The following is an 18,862-nucleotide window of genomic DNA, read 5'->3' as shown; positions in this document are numbered from 1 at the left end:
ATGGTTATTAAGTTGTTGAGTGATTTGGAGCATTGTACAGATCAAATTAACAATGGATTTGAATCACACAGGGAAAAATAATTATTGAATAATAATATCAGATTTTTCGGTCCTGATGACTCTTGAGAGTTAATTCTGCAGAAATTAGCATGTCAAATTTCAACTTTCGTGTCCAAATTGACAAACTATAAGAAATGATGAATAAGCAAATAATAGCATATATTTGCGTTGCTATATAAGTTACAGGTTTCATATTTTTTCTTTCATTAATATTGACCCAAGGCGAACTAGTTTTTATTTCTGTTTTTGATCTGTGAACTTGTCTGTAGCTTCAATCTGCTTTGCGCCATTGCCTTGCGCCTGATCAAGGATTAGTAAAATATTCGTTGAAGACGTTACATGCTATGAGAACTGGTTAGATTTCATGGTTCAAGACTAAATTTATTTAATCATTCTGTTTCAAGGCGAAGTGTTTCAAATATGTATGTATATTTGCAAATAACAATACTCTGGCAAATCAATTATAAATAATACCTATATATTCAATTACTGATGGAATGCATTCTACACCGAAAAAAAAATGACGTGCAAGAACTTACTGTAGCTTTATAAACTGTAGCTATTTACACCATGGCAGTTGAGAACATAGGAGACGCAGATACTTTTTTGGATATCATGTGAAACAAGTTGAATATACCTAGGAGGTCTGGGACAAATCGAATTTCAAGAACCACCACAAAGCCAGCATATGAATTTGATTTGCATGTAATCTAACAAGGCTCAGAAGTGAGAGTTATGATTATAAGACTTGAACAATGTATTGAAGTTTGTTTGCTATATTGTTTACATTATTTTTATATCAAATTACAAAGTAAAAACATAGTGTGTTCTAATCTGAATGGATTAGTTTGGTGGTCAGTTCAGTATTCATAATAGCATATTTGTTATCAATCAGAAAATATGCAAATTAAATACCAAACAGTACAACTATAATGTTTAGCGGTTGTTTTTTCGTTTTTTTTTTTTTGTAACTTAGGGTACTGCGGAATAAACGCTCCTAACACAGTAGGAAATTTGAATCTTATATTTTGAAATAAACTCGAGCATTATTCAATTCCTAGCGTGATTTTCATCATACGTTCCCATTATGATCTCAATATGTGGATCACAATGAGATTTGGATTTATGTATCGAAAAAGGTGAAAAACTTACAATATTAAAACAACCAAGTCATTTTACTGATATTACGCGGTCACTTTCCTATTTTTGCGATTGTCATTAGTTGTTGACGATTAATAAACCATGTAGAATTGGTTGTATTAAGTCCAGTTCGTATGAGGTGCTGCGTTCTATCACCCTTCTAATAATGAAGTTTGTTAACTAGTGCAACGTAGCGTTTTTTAATTGAGATTCTATTGCGTAAAAAACTACGAAAACCTCAGAGTATTGTGCCAGTACTCAGTAGTTTGGTACAGCCAACTGACACATCACAATAACATTACTGATGATTTGAATCTTGCATTAATGTATTGAGGCGAAATAACGTGGCGATTTTTTATTTTATTTCTGAATATATTTTACTTTGCATAAATTTTACAGTCAGTCCCAAAAAATATAGAAAATTATAGTGCTAACTGCTAGGTATTTCGATGGTTTGGAGCATTCAAGTATGCGCATGCGCCGCAGGTGACTGTCATATTGTTAAACCATAAACATCATTATGCATGGATCACGTGAGTCATGGGCGAAAGCGGCTGCAATAGTCGAGTACCCAGGGTAGCATCTCCTCTAGCGTCCGGTCATGCATGACCGTGTTCGGCGGTACTTTACGGAACAACTATGGAAAAAATATAAATCGTTCGTTATTGCACGTCAGCCTAAACGGATAGGGTGTAAATTGGCTCGGTTATATCAGAGAAATAGGTTTTTGGCGGCAGAGCGCACATGTGCAAGTCTTCCTACGACTTCGGAAACAGATAGTGCGTATGCCGTGTCTGCCCACTGATCTCTAATCATAGAGATCTCTAATCATAGAGATCAGTGGGTCTGCTGCACTGATAGGTAGGGTCATGCATGCGCGCATGTGACGGTCAGAACACGAACTTGCGACAGAATGCTACACATGTTTATACCTTTGCAACCTACAGGAATTATACCACTGATTGTGAACTATGTTACAAGCCAGTAGATCATACCTCAAAACTACTGCCCTGAGGCAGTCGTAATTATTCATATTGGTGAATCTTTAAATATACAATGCACAGTGATTATATATGAATATTATCGTAAACGATAGTCAGTTTTTTAGCATGATGTTGCGGCCAATTTCTAGTCTTGCATTGCCAGATACGGTTATTTCACAACTCAAGAATCATGGCTTTTGTTATGTGAATGACATTTTGGATGAATCAGGTACAATATGAGTACAAAAAATCATAGGGTATGCAGTTATTCTTCCAATTCATTCTCACCATTCCGATCCACCATTATTGCAATTTGTTTCAGCCTCAGAAGCTACGTGTATCGACGCTATTCAAGAGGCTAGAATTTGTTGTAAAGTACCCAAGAGCTTCTCTGCTTTGGATATCTTGCAAGTGAGTGCCATAATGAATGTTGTAGAATATTTTATTACTTGAGAAAAGTTCCAAGATTTTCTGTCTTACCTACATAATTATCTCAAATTGATATGTGTTGGTTTTATAGGAAGAATTGCTACGACCCAAGATAACAACATTGAGTCAAGCGCTAGACAATATTTTAGATGGAGGATTTCAATGTAGAACTGTAACAGAACTGTGCGGAGCTCCTGGATCAGGAAAAACGCAAATTTGGTAGATATCCATGTTCATAAGCTTTTAAATAACCACACCATCCAATGTGAGAAAAGACTTTGCAATATGTATCATTCAATTCCAGTATGCAAATATCCATCAACGTTCAGTTGAGCGAATCGAAGAATGGACCGGGTGGTCAAACTTTGTACATAGATACAAGAAGCGGACTATGCATCGCAAGACTGAAAGGTAAAAATTGAATCAATGTATATGGTTTAAATTCATTTATTGAATAGCAATGGACAAAATGCACCCATTCCGAGTAAGGTTTGGAATAATTTTTTGCATATGTTATCGGTAATTATTGTACTTGAATATCCTCAGTTGGATGATGAACATTTAACTGAGATAAACATTAACTTATCTCATTGAATTAATATATTTCCAGTTATCTGTTTTTACAATTTCTATTGTATGTGATCAAACATCAACACTTTTATTTCATCAATTTTTTCCATTCTGTACAATTTGTAAGATATTTACTCACAACTACATCACATAAACACATCTGGTCATGCTTCCAACTTCTGTGGGCGTAAAATTCTAGCTACATCAAAGTTGGTTTAGGTACATATCGTTGACAATAAATACTATATCAGAGGTTGCAGTAAAACTACTATTATGACAATGATTAGTATACGCATTGTGTAAAGTCTTGCGAATTGTAAATATTATTAAAAGTCGCTTGTTGAATGATTGTTGTAGTAAAGAAAAAAAATAAGAAAGCAGGTCAATTAAGTCTATTAGATATTGTATAATTAATTATGGCTTCAAATTATTTCAATCACACACAGCGTGATTCATAACTGCAGCCAATCCTTTAGAAGGTAAATGTAGCTGGACACTTAGCTATTTACCAAATTGCTTTGAAATTAATGGAAAAACGGCATTTCTTAATACTAGAATGTAAGAGTGCACTTTTTTGCACTCTGATTCTTTTCTCATACTGTCCTAGAAACGATTGTTTTACTGCGGAATGGAGGCAAAAAAAGATGCGTCAATCATATTCTCGTTCTATGAGCCATTTTTTATCATGAAATTTTTTTTGGGCTATATGAGTTAGTTTGACATAAGAGTATTATCTACCTTATTGCGGATGGATATGATTTGTGAATCGTTTTGTAAATATTAGGTAAAAAACATTCTAATCTTCTCGTTCGAATTACCAAGGAGTGAAACAATATTTGTTCATAATTTATAACGGAATGTAAATCACTTTACTTGGTCAGGGAATGTTCTTTCAAATATCAGTCTTACATTTAGATATTATGCTTAATATAGTACACATCTACAAAAATTTTCAACTCCTGTCGTCTCTAATTCCTAATTATACAATGGATTTTACAATTTTTCTAATAAGTTCGGATCATTAGTGGTCTTCTCTAGTGATTGAAGAAATGGCAACTCTAATCCTCTTTTTATAAGATGGTAGTTGAAGTACGTTAATAAACCACATTGGACTTTTTGTTTAAAGAAAAACCTAAGATATTTTTTTAGATATCAGCATGAAGAAATTATCACTCCTTATTAATATTCCCCAAAAATTGGAAACTCTTTTGCAAATCTTGAGCTACTGCTTAGTTTTTGCTATCCAATTTATCTTTTAAGGAATGGTTGCTATAGATGAAAATCTTATTTTTTCCAAAGCTTTGATGCACCTTCATCTTTAACTGCAAGACTATGAATTTTGAAGAGTTCCAAGTAGAATGATATAGCTTGGAGTGAATTTTGTGTACAATGATTTTGTGGTATGTTGAATTAGTTTTTGGACTGGTCTGTGCAAGGTTGATACATTTTCTTTTTTGGGCGATACAAACGCTGTTTTGTACTGCAGGCTTAATCGCACAATACGATTAGTTCACGTTAAACATACCTGAATTTTTCATTTACTAGGTAAGACCTAAAAAGATAACGCCAATATTCTTATTGTGTTAATTTAAGGTCATTAAATATGCTTGCTGGACAGAGATCGTGATAGATAGTAATAAACTGATTCTGATAAAATACACCTTCAGTTTCGAAATCCCTGTGTGGCCTAAGACTTGAGAATGGATTTATTTCGCAGCAAAGATCAGTCACAGTATCCCCTAGAATAATCCTAAGTTTCTTGTGCTCCTCGATAGCTTCGCTTAATGTATAGGAAGTTAAAACCAGTGGACAATTTTGCTCAGCCAGAGTTTTAATACATGGTGTCCATGTGTCCTTCACTGAACCAAGTTCCAAGCATTCATGAATACCCATGTTGTAACCTATCAGAAAATCAGGTTTCTCATACCACTGACTAGTCACGTAATCCTGGTAGAGCATGTTTCTTAATTCTATGTGAACCCACATGCCCTTAGAAACACAATAATTGCAGACATTGGGCTTCACACTGCCCCACATTAATTCTGGGCCGATTAAAACGATCGTTAAAGTGGTCAATGAAGGAAGCCAATGTAGCAATATCTCCCAAATATCCAGCCCGTCAACTTCAACCATATTAGCCCCAATTACATGTATATTTATGGCTGATTCTATTTTAAATTCCAGTCTCTCAATTGCATATAGAACCGTTAATGGTCTGGTGAGATACTCCGAATTGTATAATAATTGGCATTCAGATGACATTGGTAGGGATTTGTTTTCATTTACGTAAAGAAGTATAAAATCTTTTATCGATCTTGGAAGGTATGCCATTTCTTTATGGAACGGAACGACGTGCCTAGGCGATTTTCGTTCAAATAGAGTCCCAGCAATATCTAGGTCGAAACAGAGTCTCAGTGCTTTACATTGACTGGTATGTCTGATTTGGTCTGTTTTATGAAGCGGACAAAAATTAGCACTTGGACAAAATTTGCAGTCCTTTAATACCGCAGACTGACCATCGTGGCACATACTGCATACTCGGGGAAATTTAAACATCTCTTCTTCATAGTGTTCCAAACGTCTTCCTAATTTTAACTGGACGAGTAGCATCAAGTTGCTCTTTTTCTTTGCCCATAACTTTGTGCATGGATTTTGACATTTCCCAAATATACACGTACTATTGGTTTGATCCAGCATGTCTGACAACACTTTGCACAGGTCTTTATGCTGTGGCCAGTGTTGTTTTTGGTGAACCTTTCCACAATACGATATCATTCTACAACTACTACAACGTTTCAAAGGCAGTTCTTTGCCGAAAGTTTTACAAACGTGGCACACGTTCGCGTAGTAATACAAATTGTGCAAATTGTCACTCATCTTTTTAGTTTTCTCGTTCTGTTTTTCAAATTTTCTTTATCGATTCGTCTCCAGAAGTTCGTTTTTGTTTAGCACATTTTTTTGCCCCGCTAACGCTTGTATACCGGAATTCATCTACGCACATATAAACTTTACGTGAAAACCCGCGCCAATATACCGCCGCGTAGATTTCCTGAAATGGCAGAATTCTGCGTTCGGATCGCCATATTTATGTCGAATTTTTGTGCATTTTTGTCTATCCCTGTTCTAGGGAACCGAGGTATCAGAGAGGTAGTGGCTTAGGTTTGGTTGGGACGGTTTTCTTATCTCTGTCACACGAGGGTAGGCTGGCGATAGAGCGTCTCGCTCTCGTAACTGACTTGAAGAGAGAAATGAAAATGGTCAAGTTGACGCTGGGCGCGGATTGTGTATTATGTCATTTATCATCACTTGTTGAGAAACAGATGAAAATAATGTCACAGGTTCCAATAATGCTTATTGAGACATGTGACTTCTGTCGGTTCTGTACCAGAAGCTGAAAAAATTCTTACAATTGTGGAACGAGGGGGACTGCCGACGAACAAAGCTACCATAACCTAGAAACTTTGACACTGGTGGTGAAAAGACGTGTTGAAAAAATAGATATATAATTTAAACGCTCCACAATACAGTAAATTATTCAATATGGGAATTCGAGGGCTGACAACCTATATCGCGAGGCATTCAGAGCAGTACTTGGAGCCGTTCGAATTGCATGACACATATTTGGTCATAGATGGTAACAGCATAGCGTGCCAACTCTACAATTGGCATGCCCGTTGCAACTGTGCCTTTGGAGGTGACTATGACAGGTATGCAGAACACGTTAGGGAGTTTTTTGATAATTTGACTAGATGCAAAATTACTCCACTTGTCTTAATTGACGGTGGATACGAAAATAAGAAAATTAAAACTACATACTCTCGTCTACGATCTAAAATTAAAATGGCGTCATACTTCACACATACACAAAGTTTGAAATTTTTTCCCATATTGATGAAGGAAGTCTTCAGGGATGTAATGGATGAGAAGCGTGTCAAGTACGCTCAGTGTGCCTTTGAAGCTGATGATGAAATTGCTGCTGTTGCTAGGATTCTAGGCTGCCCAGTGCTCAGTTATGACTCTGATTTTTTTGTTTACGGAGTATTGTATATACCGTACAATACACTGGACGCGGGTTACGTTAAAGGTCGAAAGACAAATGGATATGTTAAGAGGTGTAAAATTTATCGAGTAGAAAAGTTCTTAAATAGTTTTGGAGGCTTGGACAGATCTTTGCTGCCTTTGATCGCCACGCTGCTAGGCAATGATTACATTAAACGAGGCGTTTTCAAGCAATTTTTTCAGAATTTGAAATTGTCTAAACTAACTAAAAAAAATAGCAACGAACAACAGCGGCGAATTGCAGCATTACTCAATTGGCTACAGCCATATACCTTGAACAGCGCTGTAAGAGCAGTGCTTAGTAGGGTACAAAAAGAACATCGGCGTCGAATTATGAGTGAAATGGAAGCAGTCATCGCTGGTTATACAAGTTCTTCTCCCCGTATGCTTGCACCACTTGGATTTTCCAAAGAATATGTAACTGAAGTAGAAACAAGCAGAGTAAACAGTCCTTTCAAATTTCAAGAGGATTTCAATAGCTTGGAAGTTGTAGAAGATTCAATAAATCTGGAAGAGCCTTTAAAACGTGATTACAATTATGAAGATGATCAGGAGCATGATGACAGTAACAATGAAGATGATAATGACAACGAAGATGACAATGATGAGGATGATGAAGATATCAGTGATTATGATGAAGTAGATTTATCTACTGAAAATTTCTTAAGTAGCGCCGCTCCACCTTGGTTTATTGCTGAGTACAGCAGAGGACAATATCCCCCTTATTTTATTGATATGATGTATCGCCAGTTGTTGTTTTGCCCACCACAAATTGAAGATTATTTTTATCCAGCTTCACATCTGGTAAGTTTGAAGATTATTAGCGTTATCTTTGAACTCTTGACATCGAACAGAAAAGATGTGAAAAAGAATTTAGAGTACGTTATAAGAGATGACAATAATCGAGCAACTCGCTATCAACTACAGTCCTGCAAAGAAATCTTTTCTTTCAATTATCCACCATTGAAGGATCTCAATACACTTCCTCTTGTCATCAGAGAAGGCATATTAACTTGCACCTTGGAAACTCCAAAAGAATTCAATACAGATCTCGTATTGCCTGAGTGGAGATTATATCTGGCCACCATCATTTATTGGAGCCAACAAGGACATGAACCTTTGGTAACTAGCTGCCACATTTATGCATTGCTGTGTTCAATGTTGTTTGGCATCATAGATCAAAACCTAGGATTTTGTCGCTCAGCACATAAGTTGAAGGCTAAATATAATGATGTAATTAAAATAATTGCTGAAAATAGAAAATCTCTGGTAGACAAGGGATTGTTTCCAAAAAATACAAATTTCACCGTCGCTGGGAAATATGTCACACCAGAGGACTGTTTTTCAGCAGCAAATTTTTTTATCCCTTATTTTAATCTTCACCCTAAGATGTCGTCCAGCCCAAAAGCGTTTAATGTTACCGTTGTTCATTCATTTTCACAGTTTCAGAGTTGTTTGAGGTATAGTATGCATCTCAATGCTTTGCTTGGGTATCCATATATGCAGCCAAAGGTTGCGGAAGTTTATAACGGTACATTGCTGTATAATTTGTATCACAACTTTAAGAAGCGCAATAGCATCGAAGCTTACATAAATGTTGTGCTTAAAGATTCTCCAAGTCTTTTACAAATTTTCAATACTCTTACTAATGCCATTAAACAACCTCTAGCCACAGTATTTGAGCATAATGTAAACCAGAAGAGAAGGCGTAAAAATAAAAATAAATCGACAAAAGTTGATGACGAGGAGTACATGAGCTGTGCTAGTGGAGATGAAATTTTAGAGAATAATCATCCCTTTATAGATCCAAACAATCCGTTTTGTGTTCTCAATGCAATGGAGTAGTCGAATATCGCTCTCATCAATACAAAATTTGTACAATAGTGTACATTTGTTAATGGATCGACCTGTACAAAAGTGCACCTTTTTTATAATGATTGAAATAGTATCTTAAGGATATATGTATTTTACTATATCAATTTTATATATAGTCACCATATAAATAGAGTAAGAATAAGGGTTGCAAAGAGAGTAAACTTATATGTTGTTACAGATGTAAATAATATTCTATCACAGTAACAAATTTAACCTGGGTGTTATATTTTTTTCAACAAATGATCCTTTACTTCTTTTACTTTTCTTTTCGATATCTTTTGCTTCATATAGGTATCTTTCATCTTGAAGTATATATAGTATATATATATACTTCATGTAACTTCTCGTGTTTATTGACACAAATCCTTATTTAGTTTGTGTATATTTAATTTCACATGTTTATTAGCTTCAAGGTAATGATTTATTATGAAGCAATTGTAGCAAGAATGTCTAGCTTCCAAGCCGTTTTGTGAATCCAAAAAATAGTACAGTAGGACCTTGTTTATCCGATCTTTGATTAACTGAGGTTCGGCTTCATCCGAAATGCTCATCTCATCTGAGCACTCTGTATTAACCGAAATGTACAATCGGATAATACGGTTCTCTGGTTCTCCTCTCAGATTAAACAAAATCATCCGCTATGTCTACGTTTCAAATAGTCTTGTCTCGTTACATTGTTTGAGCACTCATAAACTTGTAAAAGTTCCTAGTGATTTATTACATTGCAAGCTGTAAACGCGACAGTTCCGTTTCTGGAGTCAAAGGGAATATATCGCGATGGCTTGAGCTATATATGTTTTCCCTATTATCCGAGATTTCACTTGTCTGAGGTTCGCTCTCCCCATATTACCTTGAATAAACGAGGTTCTATTGTAGTAAGTTTTGCTCAACATAAATTTAAATCCGCAAATTAATTTCGCAGAGATGGCAACAGCTTGTCGCGTCTGTTTTGGAGGCCAGAACTTTGACATTGACAGAATTTTGGAGCATATAATTGTTACTCGGCCGCAATCGATTGATGAATTATCCACTGTTTTGGAAAACTTCAATGAACTAGATAAAAATTGTCAGGTTAGACAGGAACAATTATTACAAAGTTACAAATGAAATTGAACTGCAGAAATTCAGCAGTATTTGAATTACTGTTACAGTCTCAATTTAGTTTCACTGTTTCTTTCACAATCTATTTTACTGTTTTTAAGATATGTTAAACTCACGTTTGACTTATATAATAACAAATGCGTTAAAATATTTAAGTAATGAATGTTATCGATTTCATCAGATACGTCTGATAATAGTAGACAGTCTGTCATTCCGTCGCTATAGTATTGAGGACACTTTACAACGCACACAAAAATGCTTCAGGATATTGGACAAGTTGAACAAGCTGGCAACGAGATTTAATTTGGCTGTAAGTATGAACTGATATCGGGTTACCATGGATTGAAGGTCAACCATGACAATAAAAAATTCTAACATTAGGATAATATGAGGAAACGCTGTGACTTTTCTGAAATGATCAACATGGATTTTTAATTGGAAATGTATCTGATGTCATTTTTTTGTTGTTTTTTAAGGTTGTTATCACAAATGAATTAGTTAATTCTTTCAATGGCAATGATGATTTAGTTCCAGCTGGTGGACTGCTTTGTGCTCAAAGAGTTCATAAAAGATTTATGCTTACACGTCTAGATGATAATAAATTTGCAGCTCGTGCTATGAAGACTCCTACAATGCCGGAAGTTTCCTCGAAATTTCAGGTATGGTGGATAAGTTGATATACGTATGAGCACACATAGATTGTTTGTAATACTAAGATAGCATCTTTTGTTTCCTCAGGTAACAGCAGGTGGTATTAGAGATATTATGTAGAGTAATGTTATACTATCCAACAATTAGTAACACAATGTTTTTTATTTGATGCAGTTCATAGTGAATATTAATTTTTCGTACATAATTTCATTTTTATATGAAGCCATAATTTTTCAAAATAAATATTGTAAACCACATACATTCATAATCAGCCTTTTACTCTATATTTCAATCTTTAATTGCCAGTGCCACCGACTAATGCAACCAATGTGTCTCTATAATCGCCTGAACAGTCATCCTGTAAGAATAAAACAGAAGAGTCAATTTATCTATAGTAGAACTGTGACTTCAAAATGCATTTTTTTTTCTCAGTTATAGTTATTAGTTCAAATGGAGTCTCTCGAATGATTAAAATTTGTTCACTCAATCAACTTAAAATCAATCGAGACTCGGTAGTTTTCTTGAATGTGAATTTTGGTTATAATTTGTATGTGGATAAGTCGTTCAATTGCAAATTCAAATAGATGTCTGATCAAACCGGACGCAAAATTTATTTGCTTAACTTCCTTCACTTTCTAGAAGAACCAACTGTGATGGCATACGGAATTATCGTAGTGATAGAGTTTAACATAATATTGGATGTAAATAGGTATAATACTAAATCACAAGAATATAACAAAACGTTGTATACTCAAACTTCATTTATTTAGTTCTATAGATTGTACATTGACAGTGAAATGCTCTCGAAATAAATTTTTTTTAAGGAAGTAATGTCAAAAGCAATGAAAGCAAAAATAATTTCACATTTGCAAAATATAATATCCATATAAAATATTGTAAATAGCTCTCAAAAACACAGTAAATAGGTACATAACTTATTTTTATATTAATGTGTGTATGTGTGGGAAAAATTTATCTACATTTGCCTGGAATTATATTTCAGTAAGAAGTTTGTGCGTCAGAAAAAAATTGTATAAACCTAACATACATATTTTTCATTAGCTTCTGGAATATTAAATGCACATATTGTCTACAAGGCAATGAATAGTTATACATCAGAAGGCAACAAATTTCACAAAGGAATGTTTTCAGGGTACTTGAATCTATGATACTGATATATAAATGATACATATTAAGTTATATTTAGAATATGACAAGTACTTGAAAACTTATTGCCAAAGTTAATGCATATTTCTTATAATTCGTATGGAATGATACTTTATTTAATTGTTCGTTATAAATTTAATTATATTCTATATAACAACAGAAGATTGCTGCTCTGATCATACAACCTTCACTTCACATTAATAGCATCTATATTGGAAAAGAGAGATATATGTATATTGTGACATACATGTATAGAGATTCGATACAAGCGTAAATAATGTCTTGAAACTTAATGTCTATAAAGAGATGAAAAAGATATAGAATAGAGAATACAATTACACATTAATAATTCGTGCACGTGTAAATAATAATTCTAGAGATAAATCTTATAAGATTTTAAAATAGGAAAGAAAATTCTGTTCCTCCCTGAAATTTGCATATCCAAGGCCGATTAGCTTAGATTTATTAGCAATTGCAGTAGGTTAAAGATGTTTACCACATACCTGGAAATAAAGACTCTAATCTCTATAATATTTTACTTTTTATAAATCTTCAATACTATCTTACGACACTTATGCAACATCAAAGCAGCACGCTTCTTATTTTTGTTTTTATAAATATTGGCGCGATGAAATGTACATTCAAAGTGATTTACAATTTCGAAAACTGTAAATTGCGTAAAAAATATTTTATTCTGGAAACTACTGAGCTTTGCTTGACCAGCCAGTTTGAGAGATTAGCTTCAATTTGGCAGTTAACCTTACATGTGTCTATAACACTGGGTGGAATTCAATGTTATTATCAAAGCGGCAGATTTTGACTGGTTCAAGTCGAATGATAGTGAACATATTAAAAGCTAGGGAACGTTTTCAATTTTCATCACATTTATGTGGAAACTAGAGAGAGCAGAGCCTTCTTGTAATCGCCAGACGTATCTCCCTGTAACAAAGAAACAATCGCCTTACTCAATTAATTATGGTAACAAATAGTCATGAAGTGTAATTTCATTTCAGAAATAACAGTTTTTCGAACTTACTGACACAAAAGGAATATTACGTGAAACTTGTATCTTCTGGAGAGAATACACTACCACTGATGTCATTTATTATTTTGTTTACCCGCAATATTGAGTTTCCAGAATACATTCCATGAAAGTTTGTCCAGTATTTTGTTGCATTATCAGTAAATATTTTGAAATTTAAGAACCGAAAAATTATATTCAATACATGTTGCGGACGAGTACAAGATTGTGCTGCACATTTGATAGCTACTAAAGTTTAGATCTTTTCACACAAACCAATAATGAGTAGGTAGACGCGAAAATCTAAATATCGCGATCTGCTTAACAAATTGGAAACCAAAACTATGATTAACGAGTATCAGTAGTTTACTTCATTGAGTGATTTTTTTTATTTCACTGTTCAATGCTGATAGCACGTGTTTTATTATTCAGTTAGTGTATTCAAATGAAATTGTAATATGCCATGCATCTTAAATTCTGATGATCCTAACTGAGTATTTCCCGTTTGATAGGCAGTCAGAATTTAACACACCAACCGTGCGCGTGTATGGAGGATGACGAGAATATTCGTATAACAAAAGCTACTATTTCTAGTGAGGTAGAAATGAGTAGTTAGTACCCAGTGTATGTGTTAACAATAAATGTAAGTCTGTGTTGCAACATTTAATGACTCCAGATTTCATATTTCTGGAGACAAGAAGTGAATAACTCTCTTATTGTGTAATATTGGAGTGTAGCGTGAATAAGTTGTTACGAAATGTCTTATCATTCTGTGAATTTTTTTAAATACTTTATACGTAAATTTTCAAAATAGAAATAATCTATAGACTAATTTTCACAATCTAATTTTCGGGGTTTCTTAACAAAGACTTCTCAACTCCTGTTACGATTTCGAACAGATGTAAGTATAGAATAAACTTAAATTTTTTTTGCGGTTTCCTGAAATTATTCATCAATTGATAACCTAATCAATTTCAACAAATCACAAAACCGACTATCGGTGATAAACTCCCACTTCCTGACGTGATTATCTTTTCACTAATCAGGAACACGACTTATTCAAATACAACTGTTACATTACGATTACGATTTCGAGTTGCTGAAAATGCAGGCAATTATGATTGGTATTGGCTTTGTACATGTGCAATAGATGTTAGTAACTTGAAGTAACTATAAGGCGAATGTGCTAGTTTTTAGCCAGTTTAAAAATGCGGCCCAGTGGTCAACCACAGTCATTTGAACATGAAAATTGATTATTTGTTTACTCATTACAAAAGTAATTGCGTTACGAAACTATAAATATAAACTAACAAAACAGCATATGTGATTATGTGGAAAAATGTAGGGTTAAGAACATTGCTTAATAAAAGTGATAGAATTTTATAAAGTGTGAAATTTTATGGTCACACAAGTGAACGCTAACTTCTAATGATAGGTGAGATAAAAATAAGAGTACAAAGAACAAAAGTGGCCAACCACTAGCTTATTTCATCTTACATGATTTGATCTTTTAGTTTTTGATGCTCCAAATTATGTTACATACAATCATGCAGTAACTAGAAAAGAGATTTTGTGTAGAAATGATTCATTAATACCACAGATGCAACATCAATAATGAATTGTAAATCATAGCACTTACGGCAATCCAACTTTCAAGTGATTTTCCATAACGGTCCTCAAATGCTTTCTTAATATCTCCAAGGTCAATTTCACTGCGTGAAACGATTATACGGATCAGAGTGCGATCCTTAGTTCCAATACCATGCATACTGGCATACAGGCGTTCGGCGAAGAACCCCACCTTTGACTTGACACACTTTACTGTAAAAGGAACAGACTAATTATTGAATACAAGCATTCATCTGCTTTGCGAGTAACAATGTAACAGTTACTAATTTCTATAGACGTTTTACTGGAGTATTTCAAACAATAATTTTCCAAATGAATGCTGAGAAGGTTAAATATTACAAGTATACAAATGATTATATCTGTATGGATTGAATTATCCATAACAATAGGAAACTACTAACCAATGCCCAGAAGTCCTTTTTCAATACTGCCAGAGAATTCCTTCTTGATAGAAACTTCAATATCATGACCAGACAATTTTTCATACTCAAGGAAAGTTTGTCGCAGTTGTTGGTAGCTGCGAGAAATCAAGATAGCATTGAATTGTGATTCATCAGTGCCCCATTGTTTTTCACCTGCAATAGAATATATGGAAAATCACATTTGCTGGTTTAATGCGAACTGTGCACTAATAATGTTGCGTTGAAGTGGCTATAATTATGTTTGGTGCACACAAATATGTGAACCCTAGACATACCAGCTTCATAAAGAGCATTGGCATCAGCTTGGGCTTGTCTCACATCGACTTCCTGGTTTTCATCTCGATTGGCTTGGCATAAAGAAACCAGCAATCTTTTGAAATGTCCTGAGGTATCACCCTTCAAGTCGCTTTCCAAAGTATGGCCGTATACTGGAAGGAATAATGAGAAAAATCTTTTGAAACGAAATAATATTGACAAATTTAAAAATCGTTTTAACCAACGTGAGTATTTTGCGTTGTAAAATTTTACCTGAATGACTGCAAGATATTTTAACAAGAAACCTGCAGAATAACAATATTTTCTTGCTTTAAAAAGCTGAGTACACACAATGAAATTCTAATTTTAACCACACAGTAGTGAAGATGACATCATAGGTTGAAATACTAAAAATGATATTTGAGAAGTAGTGCAAGGATTGCTTAGTGATGAGTTAATTCATTAAAAATGTGCCGGCTGCTAACAATCAAGAGAATGGAAAATGGTGAATTTAAAAAACATTGATTGATTGTTTTATTACCTTATATCATATAGTACTTTTATTCTATATAGTACAGAGGTATAATAATAACTTTTATATTCTAGATGCATGTTTTACCAAGCACATATGATCTGAGGACTCAGCAATTTCAATCAATCAAGTCAAATTTATGTATCTAAATGTGGTGTTCAGTAATAATCGTTGCACGTATTACATATTTGATTACTTCATAGCTTTAACACTGCTATAATTGTAGTATCAAAATATCAAGTATTCCAAACTAAATTTTCTAGTTTTTGAATGTCGTAGCAATTAATTTTTATCACCTGTAGTTCAACACGCTCTATATCCATCATTTTCATCTATACTACACCTGCATCTTCACAAGCCAAGACAAGTATACATATACTTGTTTGCTTTACTTAAAGTAATCAGAACTTGGTGAATTTATTTCAGTGTAATAAATATGTGCGATGTGACCAGATAAGATAAAACATGATCAGCAGCTAAATTTTTGCAAATTTTTCTTTCACGTAGTTAAATATTCATCATTTAATGATATTTGCAAACAATCATTAGTATCAACTTACGAGTTTAGAAAATCGGCCTTAATTTAAGGACAATATCTCACATTCAATCCTAATTAAAAATACATTAACTGGCTATAATTCTTTCATCTACATGCATCCGGTGCTAATGTTGATACAAACTCCTGAATAACCTTGCTAATGTACAGAAAATACCCAACCAACTCACACACAAACTAACTATACATGTAACCCTGAATACGTTGAAGAGTGAGTGGGTATGTCGTAAAAAGTAATGACATCATACCACAGGTTTGTATCAGATATATATATAGCGTAACAGTCACTTTGAACGCTTGTTATAATATTTTCACACGTAACACAGTAATTAGCTTTGAATATCTAGTGTATTTTTTATTATAATTATCGAATGATAGTCTAGCGGGAGAAAGGTTGTCATAAAATGGCTTCAACAAAATTCCCAGTGAATATGTCTGTTTTTCTTCTATTTATATTGCCAAATTTCAAGTAATAATCAAGTTCAGGTTCCTGATATTGTTTAAAATGGCAGAGAAAAGTCATTGGTGAGACATGTAAAATGATTTGATTGAGGGATATGAAGAAATGGAATATAATTAAAAGTATAAATGAAGCTGGAAGACTTACAATTTTCATAGAAGGCAGCAATGGTTCTGATTCCATAGTTGCTCAGCGTGCACAGGATCTCTATGATCGCTTCCTCATCGGTACCAAGTCCAGCAACAGCGTCATGAAGTTCTTTGGCATAGTAATGGGGAAGTGGAGTCATAAGAGCGACGATGACGTCCTCGAGCTTCCCGGTGAGCTCACCCTTCAAATCACTGACCAAATCCTTTCCGTATTGAGTTTTAAAAGCCTCTGCAATTTCTAGACGCTGAACTATTCCTCTCTTAGTCAGCACATCGATGATTGCTTTTTCATCAGTACCAAAACCCTTCATTGCCTTTCGCAGAATTGCTGCATCTGCAACGGGATCGAAGGGTTCTGCTGGGTACACGGTAGGTGTACACTGAAATATCACGACGAAGTTATCAACTGTAGTTGTTTTTGTGACAGATCATAACACAGCAGTTATAAAGTAATCGAGCTGCCATGAGTGGCTATCAGATTAATATTCCTTATTAACTCCAAATACTTTGCTCCCTCTAAGAGATTAATGTGATAAGATTGAGAAAATATTTAAGAAAATAGTGACGGAGAAGTGGGTATGCAGTGTCAAGCGATCTTAGTAATTTTGTTTAGAAGATTCTGGTAATGTTCTGATATTTTAGTTGTGTCCTCAAAATTTCTTTGATTTCTCTTGATGCTATATCCGGTTGACTTTGAAAATAGGAAAAGGAAAATTATTTGAGAAAAAAGTGTAGAATAAAATTATCCTTCGTATAATATATGTTTAGTAAAAGTTCTGGAACTTTCTGTGTCAGGTTTACTAGCTGCTGGGATGAACGTATGTATTACATGGAAACTGTAGGTGTCATAAAACAAGTCAATGCTCAAGGTGCACGCGATTTGTATTGACGCGTGAAATAATTATAAATCAAGATACCGCAATTATGTCATGGTATTGTGGTGCTAGGTACTACAGTGTAAAGAGTAAGTACAAGATCGAAAGTGGGTCAGGCTCGTGCAGAAACGCCCATGGAAATCATTTGAAATGTGGAATATAAAGATGTCAGATAAATACCTTGAAAGGATAGTATTGTTGCTGAGACATTTTGTTGCTTTTATCTCGAACTTGTGCAAGCTGAAACACAATACGTAATAGTATTTATAATAACGCCGGTTCGTGAGTCATCAATTCATGGTAATGTACGTCAGTCCGATGACGCATTTGTGACACCTTGAAAAGGACATAGGAGATAAAATCCGAAGAAATAAATCGGAGGAAGAAAATTTCATAAATCACGCGTTGAGTTAAAATATAACAAATAACAACGTCTGTACTTTAGCGTATACAATTTTCAAATCTCACGCCAATGATTAGCCGCGATCGCATAAATTTCGAGGTAGTAAATTCGATAATAATAATAATAATTAATCTTACGCTTGAGAAACAAACGTTACCTTCCGTTCCAACGGTGAATGCGCTACTCCCAGCTACTCCACAGATCCACTCCAAACCAACTAGGAGTCGGTAGTCACACCCACTTCCACGTATGCCTGCCTTCTCTCGATCATCGCCGACCCGCGCTTTTAAGCTTGTCACTATGTCGAGCTTCGATATACCGGGTGTCGGATTCGCTCACGAACATTCATTCCACGTTCGAAACTATAAATATTTAGAAGCACAGCTCCGACATTCGTTTAAGTACTAGATGCGCCAAATTACCCATAAAAGTTTAATATTTGCAGGACCTTGTTCGATGTTGATTTAGGATGAATTTGTCATGACTTGGACCCACAGACCGCTTATATGGCTATTTGCGGTTATC

At 34.5% G+C, this 18,862-nt stretch overlaps 4 protein-coding genes across 11 annotated transcripts; 2 read left to right on the top strand and 2 right to left on the bottom strand.

Annotated features, from left to right (window-relative positions):
* Positions 1 to 1,758: 1,758 nt before the first annotated feature.
* On the top strand, positions 1,759 to 11,882 carry LOC124180807 (DNA repair protein RAD51 homolog 3-like). Of its 5 annotated transcripts, none has more exons than XM_046566615.1 (9): positions 1,759 to 2,237; positions 2,309 to 2,412; positions 2,488 to 2,594; positions 2,704 to 2,831; positions 2,917 to 3,023; positions 10,039 to 10,187; positions 10,399 to 10,527; positions 10,694 to 10,876; positions 10,956 to 11,882. In XM_046566615.1, exons 2-9 carry the CDS (start codon positions 2,310 to 2,312, stop codon positions 10,986 to 10,988), a joined length of 939 nt encoding a protein of 312 aa, XP_046422571.1. In that variant the 5' UTR covers positions 1,759 to 2,237; position 2,309; the 3' UTR covers positions 10,989 to 11,882. The 5 variants fall into 5 exon arrangements, with proteins under 5 accessions (XP_046422571.1, XP_046422569.1, XP_046422573.1 ...); XM_046566617.1 differs by having other exon boundaries at positions 1,761 to 2,061; positions 2,506 to 2,594; XM_046566616.1 differs by having other exon boundaries at positions 1,762 to 2,237; positions 2,506 to 2,594.
* Positions 3,131 to 6,397, bottom strand: LOC124180803. The gene has a single exon (XM_046566596.1). The coding sequence runs from the start codon at positions 6,057 to 6,059 to the stop codon at positions 4,758 to 4,760; it is 1,302 nt and encodes a 433-aa protein (XP_046422552.1). The 5' UTR covers positions 6,060 to 6,397; the 3' UTR covers positions 3,131 to 4,757.
* LOC124180800 (protein asteroid) lies at positions 6,419 to 10,032 on the top strand. 2 transcript variants are annotated; one of them, XM_046566594.1, is made up of 2 exons: positions 6,752 to 6,889; positions 7,080 to 10,032. In XM_046566594.1, the coding sequence occupies exon 2, from the start codon at positions 7,098 to 7,100 to the stop codon at positions 9,084 to 9,086; it is 1,989 nt and encodes a 662-aa protein (XP_046422550.1). In that variant the 5' UTR covers positions 6,752 to 6,889; positions 7,080 to 7,097; the 3' UTR covers positions 9,087 to 10,032. The 2 variants fall into 2 exon arrangements, with proteins under 2 accessions (XP_046422549.1, XP_046422550.1); XM_046566593.1 differs by having other exon boundaries at positions 6,419 to 9,308.
* LOC124180806 (annexin B9-like) lies at positions 11,012 to 18,629 on the bottom strand. 3 transcript variants are annotated; one of them, XM_046566610.1, is made up of 7 exons: positions 18,495 to 18,628; positions 18,115 to 18,174; positions 17,058 to 17,439; positions 15,383 to 15,535; positions 15,087 to 15,260; positions 14,696 to 14,877; positions 11,012 to 11,226 (listed from the first exon to the last, which is right to left on the bottom strand). In XM_046566610.1, exons 2-7 carry the CDS (start codon positions 18,142 to 18,144, stop codon positions 11,164 to 11,166), a joined length of 984 nt encoding a protein of 327 aa, XP_046422566.1. In that variant the 5' UTR covers positions 18,145 to 18,174; positions 18,495 to 18,628; the 3' UTR covers positions 11,012 to 11,163. The 3 variants fall into 3 exon arrangements, with proteins under 3 accessions (XP_046422566.1, XP_046422567.1, XP_046422568.1); XM_046566611.1 differs by having other exon boundaries at positions 18,475 to 18,512; XM_046566612.1 differs by lacking the exon at positions 11,012 to 11,226 and adding an exon at positions 11,617 to 12,974 and having other exon boundaries at positions 18,495 to 18,629.
* Between the last annotated feature and the right edge of the window lie 233 nt (positions 18,630 to 18,862).

This window comes from Neodiprion fabricii, chromosome 4 (genome assembly GCF_021155785.1).
Source record: "Neodiprion fabricii isolate iyNeoFabr1 chromosome 4, iyNeoFabr1.1, whole genome shotgun sequence".
Classification (NCBI taxonomy): Eukaryota; Metazoa; Arthropoda; class Insecta; order Hymenoptera; family Diprionidae; genus Neodiprion; species Neodiprion fabricii.
Note: the sequence above shows the minus strand (reverse complement) of the source record. Positions and strands in the feature narration are given on the sequence as shown.

What these genes read in the sequence shown, in the direction of transcription:
- LOC124180807 (XM_046566613.1), top strand. Translation starts at nt 2,274, where the DNA reads ATGAATATTATCGTAAACGATAGTCAGTTTTTTAGCATGATGTTGCGG. An exon ending in CTGCTTTGGATATCTTGCAA is followed by an intron (nt 2,595 to 2,703) that starts GTGAGTGCCATA and finishes TTGGTTTTATAG; the next exon opens with GAAGAATTGCTACGACCCAA. An exon ending in AAGTTTCCTCGAAATTTCAG is followed by an intron (nt 10,877 to 10,955) that starts GTATGGTGGATA and finishes TTGTTTCCTCAG; the next exon opens with GTAACAGCAGGTGGTATTAG.
- LOC124180803 (XM_046566596.1), bottom strand. Translation starts at nt 6,059, where the DNA reads ATGAGTGACAATTTGCACAATTTGTATTACTACGCGAACGTGTGCCAC.
- LOC124180800 (XM_046566593.1), top strand. Translation starts at nt 6,723, where the DNA reads ATGGGAATTCGAGGGCTGACAACCTATATCGCGAGGCATTCAGAGCAG.
- LOC124180806 (XM_046566610.1), bottom strand. Translation starts at nt 18,144, where the DNA reads ATGTCTCAGCAACAATACTATCCTTTCAAG. An exon ending in TGCTGCCTTCTATGAAAATT is followed by an intron (nt 15,536 to 17,057) that starts GTAAGTCTTCCA and finishes TATTCCTTCCAG; the next exon opens with TATACGGCCATACTTTGGAA. An exon ending in CAATGCTCTTTATGAAGCTG is followed by an intron (nt 15,261 to 15,382) that starts GTATGTCTAGGG and finishes ATTCTATTGCAG; the next exon opens with GTGAAAAACAATGGGGCACT.